At 46.3% G+C, this 16,814-nt stretch overlaps 1 protein-coding gene across 5 annotated transcripts in view; it reads right to left on the bottom strand.

Moving 5' to 3' along the window:
- SLC7A6 (solute carrier family 7 member 6) overlaps positions 1-15,435 on the bottom strand; it is a 37,602-nt gene extending 22,167 nt beyond the window's left edge. The window contains exons 1-4 of one of the 5 annotated variants that reach the window (XM_032613827.1): positions 15,252-15,389; positions 12,895-13,014; positions 5,836-5,888; positions 4,636-5,194 (exon numbers count right to left, since the gene is read on the bottom strand). In XM_032613827.1, the coding sequence (XP_032469718.1) occupies positions 4,636-5,194; positions 5,836-5,862 (586 nt within the window). In that variant the 5' untranslated portion in view covers positions 5,863-5,888; positions 12,895-13,014; positions 15,252-15,389. The other 4 variants (XM_032613826.1, XM_032613828.1, XM_032613829.1 and 1 more) reach the window with 4 other exon arrangements.
- Between the last annotated feature and the right edge of the window lie 1,379 nt (positions 15,436-16,814).

The following is a 16,814-nucleotide window of genomic DNA, read 5'->3' as shown; positions in this document are numbered from 1 at the left end:
ACTGAGTAATCTGTGTAAAAGTACATTTGAATGAAAGAAGTTTTTTTTTTTTTTTTTTTTTTTTTCCGATATGCGGGCCTCTCACTGCTGTGGCCTCTCCCATTGCGGAGCACACGCGCCGGACGCTCAGGCTCAGCGGCCATGGCTCACAGGCCCAGCCGCTCCGCGGCATGTGGGATTTTCCCGGACCAGGGCACGAACCCGTGTCCCCTGCATCGGCAGGCGGACTCTCAACCACTGCGCCACCAGGGAAGCCCGAAAGAAGTCATATGATACCATAACTCTGCATTTCTAAGAGGTGAGGTCTCTCCTCCAATCAAAAGATCAGTTCCTAGTGTGGGGATGGGCTTCCTAAGAAAAAACAATGGGAAAAATCATAAAAGAAAAAAGATTTAACAAACAAAAATCTTCTTTATGTGAAAAATTATGTACAGAGGTGCCCTTTGATTTGGTTACTCTTGGAATTCATCCTAAGGTCATCAAGGGACCAATGCACAGGCACTCACAGGTGCTCAGAAAAGAGTACAAATTCACGAAATCTTCTAGAAAGCAACTGGGTAAAACACGAAGAAACTTAAAACAGTTTAATTCTTTAGACACAGGGATTTCTCTTTTATAATTTTATCCTAATAAAATATGAAGAAACTCTGAAAATGATTTCTACACAGCAGCATTATTTTTAATAATGATATTATAGGGCATTTACTGTATGCCAGGCAGAGAGAAGTATTGTACTTTATTTGTATTGATTCACTTATTCCTCACAACAATCTTTTCAGATAGGTACTATCAATGAAATGAAAGAAAAATGTTGCCTGCCATATCAGTAAACAAAGAATGTTGCAGCCATCAAGCCATCACAAAACCGCTGCTCCACGGAGAGCCCTAAGGGAACTCAGGATTGAAACGGATGCCTGCCACCTAGCAGTCAGCCACCCACTAACTGCAGCCACCCCCAACAGTGCACCCTGAAGAGACTTAGGTTGAGAAACCACAGGACATTGCCCCCAGATAGCTGAGCTACATATCAAAGGAATGATTTCAATGAGCCCTGACTTTTGCATTTTTCCATACACAGAAAAGAGCTAAATTCCTTAATGAGATATCTGGTTTTCTTTAATTAACAGTAATCTTTTGGGACTTCCCTGGCGGTCCAGTGGGTAAGACTCCAAGCTTCCACTGCAGGGGGCATGGGTTCGATCCCATTTTTTTGGCAGCGAAAAAACAAAAACAAACAAAAAACAGTAATCTTTTAATGTTCCAACTACCTGGTCTTTGTTGCAAAAACTCCTATATATCCCGGCCCCTCCCTTACCTCTTTGCAGCAGTGTCTCAGAGCTATCTGAGATGCTGTGCCCCAGGCTTAAGTCCTCAGTTTTGTCTGCTGAATAAAACATAATTCTCAACTTTTAGGTTGTGCATGTTTTCTTCAGTTCACAGTACAATCACTATTCCCATTTTACAAAATGAGAAAATTAAGGCACCAGTTAACTATCTCCTCCAAGGTCAATAGCTACTCAATGGTAAAGCTGGAATCAAACCCAGTCTGGCATGGGAGCCTATGATCTTCCCCCTCCCCCCACCCACTGGCCATGCCAAGAGGCATACGGGATCCTAGTTCCCCAACCAGGGATTGAACCCACACCCCCTGCAGTGGAAGCTCAGAGTCTTAACCACTGGACCGCCAGGGAAGTCCTTTCTTTTGGAATCCTAACCACTAGGCCACCAGGGAACTCCCAAGGGAGGCTATGATCTTAACCACTATATTACACTGCCTGGAAACTACTTGTGTGTCCCAAACCCTGTTTTCTAAGAATATTTGGTGAAAGGGATTAAATATTAAAATTTTTTAAATGCAGTATACAAACCACAAAGAGTATTATATCAAGGGTACTTTTTTAAAATGATGGATAAGCAGGAAAAAAAATAGCGGAAGGTGTTTCACACAAATAGTAACAATAGTTCTCTGGGAGGTAAAATCATGGGTGATTTTAACTTTCTTTTTTCTTTTTTTGCATTTTTCTAATTCTCTGTAGGGTCTATGCATCACCTTTTAATAAAAAAGAAGATATATATATATATATATATTACTTTAAAAAATGTTTCTTTTGGGACTTCCCTGGTGGAGCAGTGGTTAAGAATGCCACAATGCCACAATGAAGTGCCACAATGAAGACCCAACACAGCCAAAAATAAATAAATTAAATAAATAAATTTATTTTAAAAAAATGTTTCTTTTGAAGAACATTTCACAAAAAGGGGGGGAAATCCATGATATACTAAGTTTAAAAAGCAGAATATCAAGTTATATGCAAAGTATGATTCCAATTCTATAACAGAAAGAAATGAAGACATAACTGAACTATTAAAAGTACCCATATGTCAGGCTTCCTGGTGGCACAAGGGTTAAGAACACGCCTGCCAATGCAGGGGACACAGGTTCGAGCCCTGGTCCGGGAAGATCCCACACGCCGCGAGCAACTAAGCCCGTGCTACTGAGCCTGTGCTCTACAGCCTGCGAGCCACAACTACCGAAGCCCGTGTGCCTACAACCCGGGCTCACAACAAAGAGAAGCCACTGCAATAAGAAGACTGCGCACCACAACGAGGAGTAGCCCCCCACCCCCACCCCGTCTCCGCAACTAGACAAAAGCCTAGAGAAAAGCCCACACATAACAACAAAGACCCAACGCAGCCAAAAATAAATAAATAAATAAATTTATTTTGGGCTTCCCTGGTGGCACAGTGGTTGAGAGTCTGCCTGCTGATGCAGGGGACACGGGTTCGTGCCCCGGTCCGGGAAGATCCCACATGCCGCGGAGCGGCTGGGCCCATGAGCCATGGCCACTGAGCCTGTGTGTCCGGAGCCTGTGCTCCGCAACAGGAGAGGCCACAACAGTGAGAGGCCCACGTACCACAAAAAAAATAATAAAATAAAATAAAAAATAAATAAATAAATAATTTTTTTTAAAAAGTACTCCTAAAAAAAAAAAAAAGTACTCCTGAGTTTCACTGGTGGCGCGGTGGTTAAGAATCCACCTGCCAATTCAGGGGACACGGGTTTGAGCCCTGGCCCCAGCAGATCGCACATGCCGCGGAGCAACTAAGCCTGTGCTCCACAACTACCGAAGCCCGCGCGCCGTGCTCCGCAATAAGAGAAGTCACTGCAATGAGAAGCCCACGCACCACAACGAAGACCCAACGCAGCCAAAAATAAAAATAAATAAAATAAATTTATTAAAAAAAAAAAAGTACTCCTGTCTGGGGACTTCCCTGACAGTCCAGCGATTAAGACTCTGCGCTCCCAATGCAGGGGACGCGGGTTCAGTCACTGCATGACGCGGCCAAAATAAATAAATAAATATTTAAAAAAATAAAAGTACTCATGTCTTAGTGGTAGATTATAGGTGATTTGAGGCTAATTTAAATTTCTCCTGAACGAACATGTTTTATAATCAGAAAATTATTCCCTTTTTTAGAGAGCTCAGTCAGGCTAGAGTCCCCCTGGTGAAACCCTATCAGATATACCGCTGAGTTCCCACTTTCTCTCCTCCCAGGGGTATCTGTGGAAGAGTTCCCTTTTAACATCTGTCTTTAATAAATTCCTTAAAGTCAGGAGTCACAGCATACTGTACAATCCTTTACGGCTAAGTCCAAGGTACTGTCAGTCTATTTTTAACACTGTGGATAAACTACACATACTGCCAACGCTTTGCAAGCAAAGATATGGAAAGAACAGAGTATAATTAAGTGCCTCTGGCAGCACAGTGCTAAGGAACACAGGGAATTCTGGGCCACTTCTCAGCTAAAACACTAGCTTTACTAGACTAAGTTCACAATAATCTTCTCTCCCTTCCAGTGTTTTCACACAGAATTCCTCCTTACAACCTCATAAGAAAAAAGGAAAATAAAGAGAGATCCACTGGGATCTCAGGTTCTGCCCTCAGAAACCAAATACAGGGTAGAAGCCACCTTCCTCACTGGCCACAGGCAGAGCCTGTTTACAAAGTCAGCTTAAAGAAATCTGAAACACCAGTGGGAAACAGCCATTTTGGTGTGGTGCCTGCTGCTTAGATCAGCCTATGAAGAGTGGCAGTGGCAGGAAGGAGTGGTCCTACTGTGAGCCTGCAGGACATAAAGCCTTGGGACCCCCCCAGTCTAGAGAAGCCCATTTCCTCACTGATGGCTTTAAACTGGTCTAAGATTAAAAGGTGGAAAGCAAAATAACTTTTTTTTTTTTTTTTTTTGAGCAGCAGAATAAACGCCTCAGCACTGAGGGTTTTACCTGGGATAAGTTACAACTAGTGATGTTGACACCAATCAAATTAAGACAAATATAAGACATGCACCAACCTGTCACACAGACTGGGGAACAGAACTCAGGGACACCGAAGAAGGAAAGTGAGGCACCAAAAGCCACAAACAGATTCAGACTCTCCCCATCCCCATCCTTTACCCTTACTTATCTCAGGAACAAATGACTTTGGTGAAATTGCTTCTTCAAAAAGGTAAGATGCCTCTCTCCCCCACAGAAAAAGAAAAGCAAATTGTGCTGTTCAAATATAAATTACCATTAGCGTTATAAAAATAACCCACAGCCCCACGCATACTCCCCCACTAAGCCCTCAGACTTACACATGCAGGCTGCAGCGAGGAGACGGCAGGCCAGGTACGGGGGCTCGCAGGTGGGAAAGGAGGGCTGGATGATGTAGTTGGCAAAGGTGATAGCGATTATGGCCTGACTGGTGGGCTCAACAATTAGCAGGGAGGCCCAGAGGCGGATAAAGGCAATGAAGCCCCCAAAGGCCTCTAGAATATAAGCGTAGCTGGCCCCCGACTTGGTGATGGTGGTCCCCAGTTCTGCATAGCAAAGGGCACCCACAACGGAGAAAAGCCCACCAATGGCCCATATGATCAGCGACAACCCATAGGAGGCAGTGTAGACCAGCACGCCCTTGGGTGAGACAAAGATTCCTGAGCCGATCATGTTGCCCACCACCAGGCTGACCCCATTCAGCAGAGAGATCTCCTTCTTTAGCTGCATAGTTTCTGTGGACCGCTGAGGCAGCATGCTGACATCTTCTTCCTCCCTGGGCCGGCTGGCCTCAGGAATGAGATGGTACGTGGGTGTGGGGCTCTCCAGCTCCCTGGCTTCCATGGCAAATTGTTCCTTCACACCTGTGTTTACTATGGCCTGGCAAAGAATATAAGTATGTCAGTCTAGGGTAGTGGCTGATAAGGCTCTAGTTCAGACCTGCAAGGCAGGCAGATTTCCCTGCCTACCTCTTGTGTAGGGACAGCATGACTCATACACAGACCTAAATACAATGAGCCTGTCTGAGTTCCCACCCCAGGATACAGAGAAATGGAGGCAGGCTGACCTCCACTGCTCCCAGGAAAGACACCAACAGGGCTCAGACACGACATGAGGGTGACTTCTAACAAGAGTCTTGATGCCCAGGGTAGGCTGGCATTAGGTTTATCCATAGCATGGATTCTCCCTGAGGTGTAGGTTTTGCTCTGTTCTTACCAACTTAAAACCTACAAACTTGCCAGAGTCCCAGCACTAGGTTCACAGCACTAGCCAGCCTGATAGGCCTCTCAGTTTCCATACTCACTCACCTCCACCCAAACATAAACAGGGACTTCTGCAGTGTCCAGCCACATGTGGAGAGGTCTGTAGCTACTCTCAGGCCAGCAAAGAACATGAACAGGTGGTCGGAAGGGCCAGGAAGATACTAAGACAAGGGCATATCGCTATTGCAGAGACTAGACCAAGGAGAGAACATCCATGAAAACACACACCCTTGTGTTGCTTTGTCCATTAACACCCACCTCACTCCCACGTTGCTGCTTGCTCATTCAACACCTTTCTTCTTCTAAAGTGCCTAAAAGAGAAGGATAACATAATAAAACCAGATGAAGAAAGAACATTCAAAGGGCACCCTAATGTGGGACTCATCTGCCATTGGCTTATTTGCTTTCCTCCTCAGCCTGCCTCTCACTACCACCTGGGGCTGCAAAGAGATTCCCTCAAAACAGGACCCAGTAATCTTGACACCAAAACAAAGCTATAAGTCTCCTCTTATCCACAGATCTGGCATTGGAAGGCATCCTGTAGGGAGATGGTGTGCACACGTACATACATGCACACTACTTCTTTTGGATCAGCATTGGGCCAGTCCACAAACCTCAAGGAAGTTGGATCCCACACCAACCTATCTATGAAGGACCCAGAATCTGTTGGAGGAAGACAAGCACCTTCCTGACCCTGCACTCAGCAGGACCTTCTCTCTTCCTCAATTTCTGTGCCCTAGGCATTGGGAATTCAGATCCCCAACTCCTACTTCATCTTCTGGAGAAAGGAATCTGGTAAGCCAATTGATTCCCTCCCAGGAGTCAGTCCTTTAAGGTCACAGAGATAACTTCCAGGAATAAGAATGGGATCAGTATGTCATCTTCCCAGAACCTTCTCATCTAGTCAACAACAACGGATGTGCTGGAATCTTGCCTCATGGAGCTCAGAGCAAGTGAACCACAGCCACTCAAGACTGAATAGTTCTCAGGGAAAACTCCAATCTCCACAGGCCCCACTCAAAACTCCTGCCTTACCTGTCCCAGTACCCCTCCAGAGTCTAGACCTGAGCCCAAGTGAAAAAGCTCCTCTGGGGCCATTAATAAGCCTTCCCCTCACTCCCAGAGGAGTTGAGCCAGCCTACTTCTGCTTATTATGAGGCCTGGCTTTAAGGCAGCACCACTTTTCCTTTCACTCCTGGCACCAAGCCATGAAGGTGACTCTATGCAGGCACGTGGGAAAATATGTTTTCATGTGTCTGTCAGGTGAGCTCAGATATGCATGAAAACAAAACTAGGAAACACCTGAAGAGCCTGTCTCACAGAGAGTGAGGTGCAGGGACTTCCCTAGTGGCGCACTGGTTAAGAATCCACCTCCCAATGCAGGGGACACGGGTTCGAGCCCTAGTCTGGGAAGATCCCACATGCCGTGGAGCAACTAAGCCCGTGCACCACAACTACTTAGCCTGCGCTCTAGAGCCCACAAGTCACAACTACTGAGCCCATGTACCACAACTGCTGAAGCCCGTGCACCTAGAGCCCGTGCTCCACAACAAGAGAAGCCACCGCAATGAGAAGCCCACGCAACGCAACAAAGAGTAGCCTCTGCTCGCTGCAACTAGAGAAAGCCCGCGCTCAGCAACAAAGACCCAACGCAGCCAAAAATAAATTAAAAAAAAAAAAAGAGTCAGGTGCAGGCTTTTCATCAGTGAGTGCTTCCATGTATATGCTCTATGCACGTTAATAAACTTGATTGTTTTTCTCTTGTTAATCTGTCTTTTGCCAGTCTAATTTACAACGCCCCAGCCAAGGAACCTAAAATGGGTAGAGGGAAAGGGGTCCCCCCCCACCGCACCTTACGTTCCTTTAAAAAACAAAAGTCAGTGCACAGAGACTTGGGTTGCCCTTTTCCACTCAACCCAACATGGAGGCAAGCAGAGAAACCTGGCCCCAGTGGTCACTCCAGCCTCCCCCTATTCATCAGACCCCAGCTGGTGGGGAAGGGGAGGAGGTTACCAGGTATTCAATTTGGACTTCTGATACCAGACTGTGCATTTTCTATCAAACAATTCTGCAACACCCAGCAGATCTGGTGTCTGCTACAATTTAATCAATTCTAACACCACCTACCTGGAAATAGCCACAGATTCCTCAGGTTAAGGGCTCAATCTTACAAAACAGCCCTCCCCACCCAACTTAAGATGCCAAATCGCAAGTCCAGGTTTTTCCTGTGCTTCTGACCAACTGGCTATGAATCGGAAGTTCCCACTATCCCCTCCTCGGGTTCAATTAATTTGCTAGAGCTGCCCACAGAACTCAGGAAAACAGTTTACTTACTAGATTACTAGTTCATTATAAAGGATATAACTCAGAAACAGCCAGATGGAAGAGGTGCAGAGGGCAAGGTATGGAGAAGAGGCACGGGAAGCTCTCCAAAACCTGTCCTTTTGGGTTCTTTATGGAGGCTTCATTACAAAGGCATAACTGATCAAATTACTGACCACTGGTGATTAATTCAATCTCCGGACCCTCTCCCCTCCCAGGAGGTCGGACCTGGACTAAAACTTCCAAACCCTCTAATCACAGGGCTGGTTCCCCCAACAAGCAACCCCCATCCTTAGAGGATCTAGATGCTTTCAAAAAAATCACCTCATTAACATAAACTCAGGTGTGTTGAAAGGGGCTGGTTATATGAATAACAAAAGACATCCGTTTAACCTTCACTGATCTGGAGCTATTTCAGGAACTGGGAACAAAACAAATGTTATAACAAAAGATGCCTCTATGGCTCTTATTAGGAAATTATAAGAGCTGTGGGACAGGAACAGTGGACAAAGACCAAATAAATAATCACAATATCACAGGGAGGGAAAAAGAGGTAAACTCACTTCACTGGAAAATTTAAAAATAGTATGAAATGTAACTGCCTTGACTTCTAACTTTCACTTAAGATGTAGAAATCTGGGAAAAGCATCACTCCGACTCCAATGACAAGAAAAAGGCAGATAATCTACAGAATTGTAACTTTTCTTGAAATCATTAGAGAGCTGAGGTTACAGGCCAACCAACCAGACTGAGATTTAAGGAAAAACAGATACCTCCCAGAGAGATGCAAGTTCTGGCTTACCTGTGGCAGAGGGAGAACAATGGAATCACCATAGAGGCAGGAAAGAAGAATTCAATTCAGGAACAATTTTTAATGAATTACTAAAGGTCAAGTTTGGGTTAGCAAGAGCCGTAGACACTTAGAGGGTTTTCTCCAGTGAGACCTCAGTGGGTGCTCACAAGAATTACTAGGCCAGAGAAAGCCTCTCAGAAGTGCTGGCCTGGAGAAGGAAAGCAGTCACTGCTCTGGGAAAAATATGAAGGTCCACCTGCTCCCTTCTCTAAAAATCTTAAACACCTGGGGAATGGGGAAACTGTCATTCCCAAGGCAGCTGGGACAGGGTGAAAGAAAAAATAAAACAATCCTCTCTGCCTGAGGGAGGAGCAGGAAATTCTGGTCCAGACAATTAGACAGGGCAGGCTCACCCAGAAAGATCCAACCCCCCCGACCCAGGGAAATAGGGCCTGCCTAAGGCTGAGGCTGAACCAAGACAACAGAGAACCCCTCTACTCCCCACCACCAGGTTAGCAAGCACCCAGCAACAAGGCTGTGGTACACTGTGTGCTGAGGCACAGGTGTACAAAGAAGACCTAATGCTGAGGGTGGAGCATAAACACAGAAAAATCCACCCTCAGGGCAAGGAAACACCAGAGGAATTTGGAGCCACTGGTGCACCTAAGGTAATCATAGCAACAACAAAACCCAAACCCAACTCACCTCCTAACTGACTCAAACTCCCAAATTAACAGGCTAGCAAAAGAAGACGTTGTACCCATTTCCCAGAATAAAGACTATGTACCTCAATCTCTACTTTTCCACATATTACATCTGACAATCAATAACAAATCACAAGCAACATAAAAAAAGCAATAAAAACAACCCACTATCATTAATCATTAATCAATAGGACAAGACTTAGAGATGATCCAGATATTGGAACTATCAGACAGGGAATTTAAAATAACTGTGACTGGGACTTCCCTGGTGGCGCAATGGTTAAGAATCCGCCTGCCAATGCAGGGGACAAGGGTTCGAGCCCTGGTTGTAAAAGATCCCACATGCTGCGGAGCAACTAAGCCTGTGCGCCACAACTACTGAACCTACGCTCTATAGCCCACGAGCTGCAACTACTGAGCCCGTGTGCCACAACTACTGAAGCCTGTGTGCCTAGAGCCTGTGCTCCGCAACAAGAGAAGCCACTGCAATGAGAAGTCCACGCACCACAATGAAGAGTAGCCCCCGCTCGCCACAGCTAGAGAAAGCCCGCACGCAGCGACAAAGACCCAACGCAGCCAAATATAAATAAATTTATAAAAAAAAGAATATACATATATATATTTATATGTGAATCACTTTGCTGTACAGCAGAAATTAATACAACATTGTAAATCAGCTGTACTTCAATAAAATAAATTTAAAAATAAAGAAAATAACTATGATTAATACATTAAAGCCTCTAATGGAAAATTTGGTCAGCATGCAGGAACATATGTGGAATTTCAGCAGAGAAATGAAAACCATACAAGTCAAAATGTGAAAAAATCCAGAACAGAGCATCTAAGAGTTGTAGGACAATATCAAATGGTCTGAGGTAAATATTTAAAAATATACTTTTTTGATTCTATTAATTGCCTTAGAATATAACTAACTGCCTAGCCTAAAGCAAAAATAGTAGCAATGCAGTGTTAATTTATTGCATAGGTAAAAGTAAAGTGTATGAAAACAATAGCACAAAGATAAGAAAGAAGAACTGGGAGTTATACTACTGTAAGGTTCTTATATAATATGTGAAAATTGATGTAATATTATTTAAAGGTAGACTGTGATTAATTAAAGATGTACATTGTGAAACTAGGGCAAACACCAGAAAGTTAAAAACGGTATAAATAATAAGCCAACAGTGGAGATAAAACAGATCATAAAAAATACTCAATCCAAAAGTAGGTAGAAAAAAGAAGCAAAGAACATATGGAAATAAGTAGAAAACAGAAAACAACTAGCAAGGTGGCAGATTTTAATCCAACCATATCAATAATAACATGAAATGTAAATGATCTAAACACACCAATTATAAGACAGACATTGTTGGGTTAGATAAAAATGCACAACCCAATATGCAGTCTACAGGAAACCCACTTGAACTATAAAGACATAAGTTACAGGTAAAAAGATGGTGAAAAAACACTAATCAAAACCAAGGGGGAGAGCTTCCCTGGTGGTGCAGTGGTTGAGAGTCCACCTGCCAATGCAGGGGACACGGGTTTGCACCCTGGTCCGGGAGGATCCCACATGCCGCGGAGCGGCTGCGCCCGTGAGCCATGGCCGCTGAGTCTGTACGTCCGGAGCCTGTGCTCCGCAACGGGAGAGGCCACAACAGTGAGAGGCCTGCGTACCGCAAAAAAAAAAAAAACAAAAACAAAGGGGAGTAACTATATTAACATCCGACGAGACTTCAGAATAAGAAGTATTGCTAGGGATAAAAGAGAACATTATATAATGATAAAGAGGTCAATTCAGCAAGAAGAAAATTCTAAAAGTGTATTTCCCCCAACAGCATAGCTTCAAAATACATGAAGCAAAAAGTGATAGATCTGAAAGGAAAAACAGACATCCACGATTATAGTTGGAGACTTCAATACACCTCTCTCAGTCACCAATAGAACAAGTAAACATAAAATCAGCAAGGATCTAGAACACCTGAAAATGGAATGTCCCAACATAGTTCTTGTCTAAAATTATGTGAATTCTGAGGGGAAAAACAAACAAAAAAAGACACCTGCAATAGGGCTTACCTCCATGCAGGAGATGGGGGCAGATCAGGGGAGGGAGACAGCCTTCCAACAGGGGAAAACTGCTTTGGCTCCTCAAGTTTCACAACAGAATACCAACCTTACTATCTACTGAGTTGGTTGCTGTCAGAGCACAGTTAGAAACCCTTCCTCAGGTGCTGCCCGAGGTCTTTAGGATCAATTCCAACCTTCTTATCAGGGCCTTATCACTAGACCCTCTGCTACATATGGTCCCTCCCATGGTCCAGCCACACTGAATTACTTACAGTTTCCAGAACCTGGAGTAGTCCAGGGTTTCCAGAGCCCATCAGAAAAACACATCTTTGCTCATACTGAGTCCTTTGCCTCTAACACCCTTCTCCTCCCACCATTTTCCTCAACAGCCTGGCTGACTTCTTTCTCCACACATATCCTTGTGTCCCTGCATGTGTGTGTCTAGTCTCCCTCTCTCGAAAACACAGTCTCTTGGGAATTCCCTGGCGGTCAGTGGTTAGGATCTGTGCTTCCACTGCAGGGGGCCCAGGTTCGACCCATGGTTGGGGAACTAAGATCCCGCAAGCCCCTCGGCATGGCAAACAAAACAAAACAAAAGTCTCTAAACTCATTGTTGAAGACAGTGTTCATTAAACAATTCCACACACCCTATAGGTAAGTTTCTGCCTTGAGAAACTAGTGTTAAACCCCACTTGTAAGGACATAACACAGCTTTCTAACAGGTTTTCATCATATTTTCCAAGCTCCTGTGCAGCAGATAATAAAGGAATTCACCGGACCACTAAAATTTCCTCATGAAAATTTAACCATGAAACTATCACATGCAATTTTCAGGGAGAAAAACTGTCTCTTTCAAAGTTCAAACAAAGAATATTTTACAAACTGTATTCTAAAACTTTTATAATTGATGACTATGGAAAAAAAAAAAACTTTGTTGAGAAAGACACCAAAATCTTAAATGTGGTGAAAACACAGAAGACTTTTTTCTTTTTTATATTTTGAGTTTTACAAAATTTCTACAATGAAAATGTATTACTTTTTTTATGCTTAAACTTAAATTATGTGACTCTTTACATTTGTCTTTTCACTTAGGACACCAGGAAACTCAATATCAAATTCAGCTCCCAATCACAGTGAACCGATACCCTCACTTTTCAACAGTACTTGATATCTAGTCTTTTCCATGGCTTTGGTTTCCTATTTTTACTTCCTCATTGCAAGTATCTTTAAATATAAACCACCACAATTACTCTTTATTAAGAGATATAATAAATATATAATTTATTTATATAATAATTATAGTGTTACATAACTGTTAATTATGTGTGAGCCATTCTCTTTACTAGCATTGTACTCAAATAACTAACTAAAACGGTTTACAACTCGCAAAGATCCAAGAAAATTAATGAAGAACAGAGCAATAATATCCACCTGTGAGGAAATAAGCAAACATCACACTTTCATAAGCCACCTCATCATAAATGGTCAGGTACGAAGAAGAAAATGAAGTCTCCACAGCCAGGCCTAATTCCACGTGTCTCCAATTAATCTCTGCAACAAAGAGTGAGAGGCAACTTATCAAAAAATGAACCTAGTAAGCAGCAGGACGATATTTCCTTTTGTAAAATCTAATTTTTACATGCCCAGCAGGGGTAGCACTCAATTACTTAGAAGTTCCATCACACCCACAGTGGGGTGTAACTGAACACGTGTCTGAGAACCAGCCTGGTCCTTTCAAGTCATGCATGTCTAGACAACTGCTGTTCCCTCTGTCCCAGGTCCCATGAGCACCACTTGCATCACTTTTGTAGTAATGTATCCACACATTCTGGAGACTACAGCAGGAAGGACAAAGGACAGAAGTCAGGAAATTTCCTGTGTACCAAGAAATGCCAGAGAGATCAGTCACATAACTGCTATTTATTTTTGGTTTGTAATAAAAATATGTCCACAGTCAGACAGGGAAGGAGGCAGACAGGAGAATATCAGGCTTGTGGTTTCCCACAAATTTGTCAGGAAAGGAAAATCAAATATAAGAACTTTTAATGACAATCTGAGACCAAAGTTGGGAAGCAAAAGCCATTAGCACGCAGTGGGACCTCAGCAATGCAGGCAGCCTGGGCCGTTTCCTCAAGGGCCTCCCAACAAGAACAGAGAGTTGAAAATGATCTCAGGAAGCTCTCACAGGCTTTCAGAAGTCTGCTCCTCCCAGATCTTCAAAATCAGGGAGCAGCTCTCAGAGATAAGCACCAGATGGCTGAGCATTCTGCTAGCCCGGTAGTGCTTTTTCTTCCCCATCAAGGGCAGAGACTGAATTCTTTTTACCAAGCACACAGTCCAGTGCACACAAGAGGTACTCAAAAACAAATGTTAAATTAAATATTGATTCCTGCTTATCACTGGCTATAACACAAGTGGTGCCCAGACTGATCACTCAGTGCTCTGTGAAGAATTCTCTTAATGTTTCACAAATATCGCCTTCCATTTACGACATGAGATGATCAAACAGGATGACAGGATGTAAAGACACTAAGAAGAGCCATAGAAGCAGGAGCACACACCGTCCTCCCTCCAATAGGCCAGTCTCCCCGCGGCCCCAGGAAACTCTGCTCAGGTGCTCACATCCTCAGGCTCGTCCCCCGGGCCTTTACTCATTTTCAGAGTCTCTCCCACGCAGCACAGGTTCTTTCTCAGCACCAGACTCACACTGGAGTATCTCACACGGTCTCTTTCACGTTCACAGGGTCGCACTCAGGGCCACTCTGACCGCGGTCTCTCTCACACTCAGTCTCTCACAATCTCCCTCTCTCAGTCCCTCTCACACTCATGGAGTGACCTCCACACTAGGGTCTCTCTCACACACACACCGAGTCTCCGTCACACTAACAGCGTCACCCTCACACTGCGTCTCGTACACTCAGGGTCACCCTCAGACTGACTCACACACACAGACACACACACACAGACACACAGACGGCGTCCTCCTCACACGCTCAGTCTTACACTCCTGGAGTCCCCCTCACGCTCAAGGTCCCGCTCACACGCACGGCGTACCCCTCGGGCACGCGCTCACTCGCAGCGTCTCTCACGTGCCCGCGGCCCGCCTGCCCCGTGCTGGGTTACGGGAACTGCATCCCGCATGCAGCGGCGGCGCAGAGAGTTCGGCCCCAGCAGAATGCGGCCCCAGCCCGGTTCCCGCTGCCCTGCTCCCTCGGCCCGGCTCCCCCGGCCCCGCTCCCACGGCCCGGCTCCCTCGGCGCGCCCGCCCGCGGCCCGTTACCTCGTGGTGGCCCGGCGCCTCCGGGATGCTCGGTTGCGCTGCCACCGCCCCGACCGCGACCGCTCAGGCCCCGCCCCCGCCACGTCATCCGCCGCCGGATCGCGACAGCGCGCGCTGCGTCGGGACAGGGCGCCTGGCTCCGCGCGGGGCTCGCGGGCGGCGGCGCTTCCGGGCCCCAGGGGGCCGCCGCGGCCTCTGGAATTCCGCCGGCCGCGCTCAGGGGTCCGCAGGTGAGGTCCCAGCCCCCGGCGGGCCGCGACCCGGGCCCAGCCCCACTAGCCGACTGATTGGCTGCTCCCCGACCCTGGAGTCTCTGGGGCCTCCGAGGGACTCAATACGGGGACGCTCCCGCGGGAAACCCTAAGTGCCCCCACACCCGGTTCCTCTGTGGCTCTTGGCCTGGGCCGCAGTCCCGGGGGACCCCATACAGCTCACACGAGGAGCTCTAAACAGCCTCCATACCCCGTTCACAGCCAACCCTCCGCCTGGAGACCCTAGGGAGACAGACCCAGGATTCGTCCTCCGAGTCACAGCTCCGACCACCGTGCATCCTTTAAGGTCCCTGCAGACACATGGACACCGCTGAGCTTCCAGAGCCAACCCCAGGCCTACCTGGGGCCCAGGCTTGAGGACAGTTTTCAGTCCTCATCCTGCCTGACCCCTCTTGGAGCTGCACCCTCCTGTCCTCTTCCTCTCCCTGTGGTTGCTCCTCCTCCATCTCCTTCTAGGGCTCCTTTTCCTCTGGTAGCTCTGGGGCTCCGTCTATGGCCTCCTGATCTCATGGAAAGCTGAGCCCTACCCTTTAGCTTCCTGTCCACACCTCAAGCCATGATTCTCTTCTGGGCTATGCAGTCATTCCCCCCCAGACACGTGTTCACAACTACACATCCTCTGGTTCCAGACTGCCTACACACTAAACCCTGCTCCCCACCATGTAGTGACCCAGCAGGAAATGGGCAGCACCCTGAACCCTTCCTCCTCCTGCTCCCCCAGGCCCTGCATCTCATGGTTTTCTTCTCCCCAGCCATAGTAGCCTCCCAATCCCTATCCTGCTCTCTCTAACCCTTCCCCACAGGGTAAGAGGTATTCCTAAAATACAGATTGGAATGACTTCGTATCTCCTCCGCCTAAAAACCCTTCCATACTCCTACCTATAGACCTGAGGTGATGATCCTTGAAGAGTGTTCACTGGTGCTGCCCTCCTTGTGCTCCCTGCTTGGAATACTTTCCCTAAGTGTGAATGAGAGTACAGGCATAACATGTCTTATTGCTCTGCGCCTTATTGTGATTTGCAGATGTTGCATCTTTTATAAATAGAAGGTTTGTGGCAATGCTGTTTTGTCAGATGATGGTTAGCATTTTTTTGCACTAAAGTTTTGTTTTGTTTATTTTTGGCTGTGTTGCGTCTTCGTTGCTGTTGCACGGGCTTTCTCTAGTTGTGGCGAGCGGGGGCTACTTTTCGTTGTGCTGTGCGGGCTTATTGCAGTGGCTTCTTTTGTTGCGGAGCATGGGCTCTAGGCACGCAGGCTTCAGCAGTTGTGGCACATGGGCTCTAGAGCACAGGCTCAGTAGTTGTGGCGCACGGGCTTAGTTGCTCCGCGGCATGTGGGATCTTCCTGGACCAGGGCTCGAACCTGTGTCTCCTGCATTGGCAGGCAGATTCTTAACCACCGTGCCACCAGGGAAGTCCACTAAAGTATTTTTTAATGAAGTTATGTACATTGTTTTGTTTTGTTTTTTTGCTGTACGTGGGCCTCTCACTGTTGTGGCCTCTCCTGTTGCGGAGCACAGGCTCCGGACGCGCAGGCTCAGCGGCCACGGCTCACGGGCCCAGCCGCTTCGCGGCATGTGGTATCTTCCCGGACCAGGGCACGAACCCGTGTCCCCTGCATCGGCAGGCAGACTCTCAACCACTGTGCCACCAGGGAAGCCCATGTACATTGTTTTTTTAGACAATGCTATTGCACTAGACTATAGTGCAAACAACTTTTAGATGTACCAGAAAACAAAAAAAAATTCATGTGACTCACTTTACTGCGACCTTCACTTTATTGTGGTGATCTGGAACCGA

Source organism: Phocoena sinus, chromosome 19 (genome assembly GCF_008692025.1).
Source record: "Phocoena sinus isolate mPhoSin1 chromosome 19, mPhoSin1.pri, whole genome shotgun sequence".
Taxonomy (NCBI): Eukaryota; Metazoa; Chordata; class Mammalia; order Artiodactyla; family Phocoenidae; genus Phocoena; species Phocoena sinus.
This window is presented reverse-complemented; position numbering and strand designations above follow the sequence as displayed.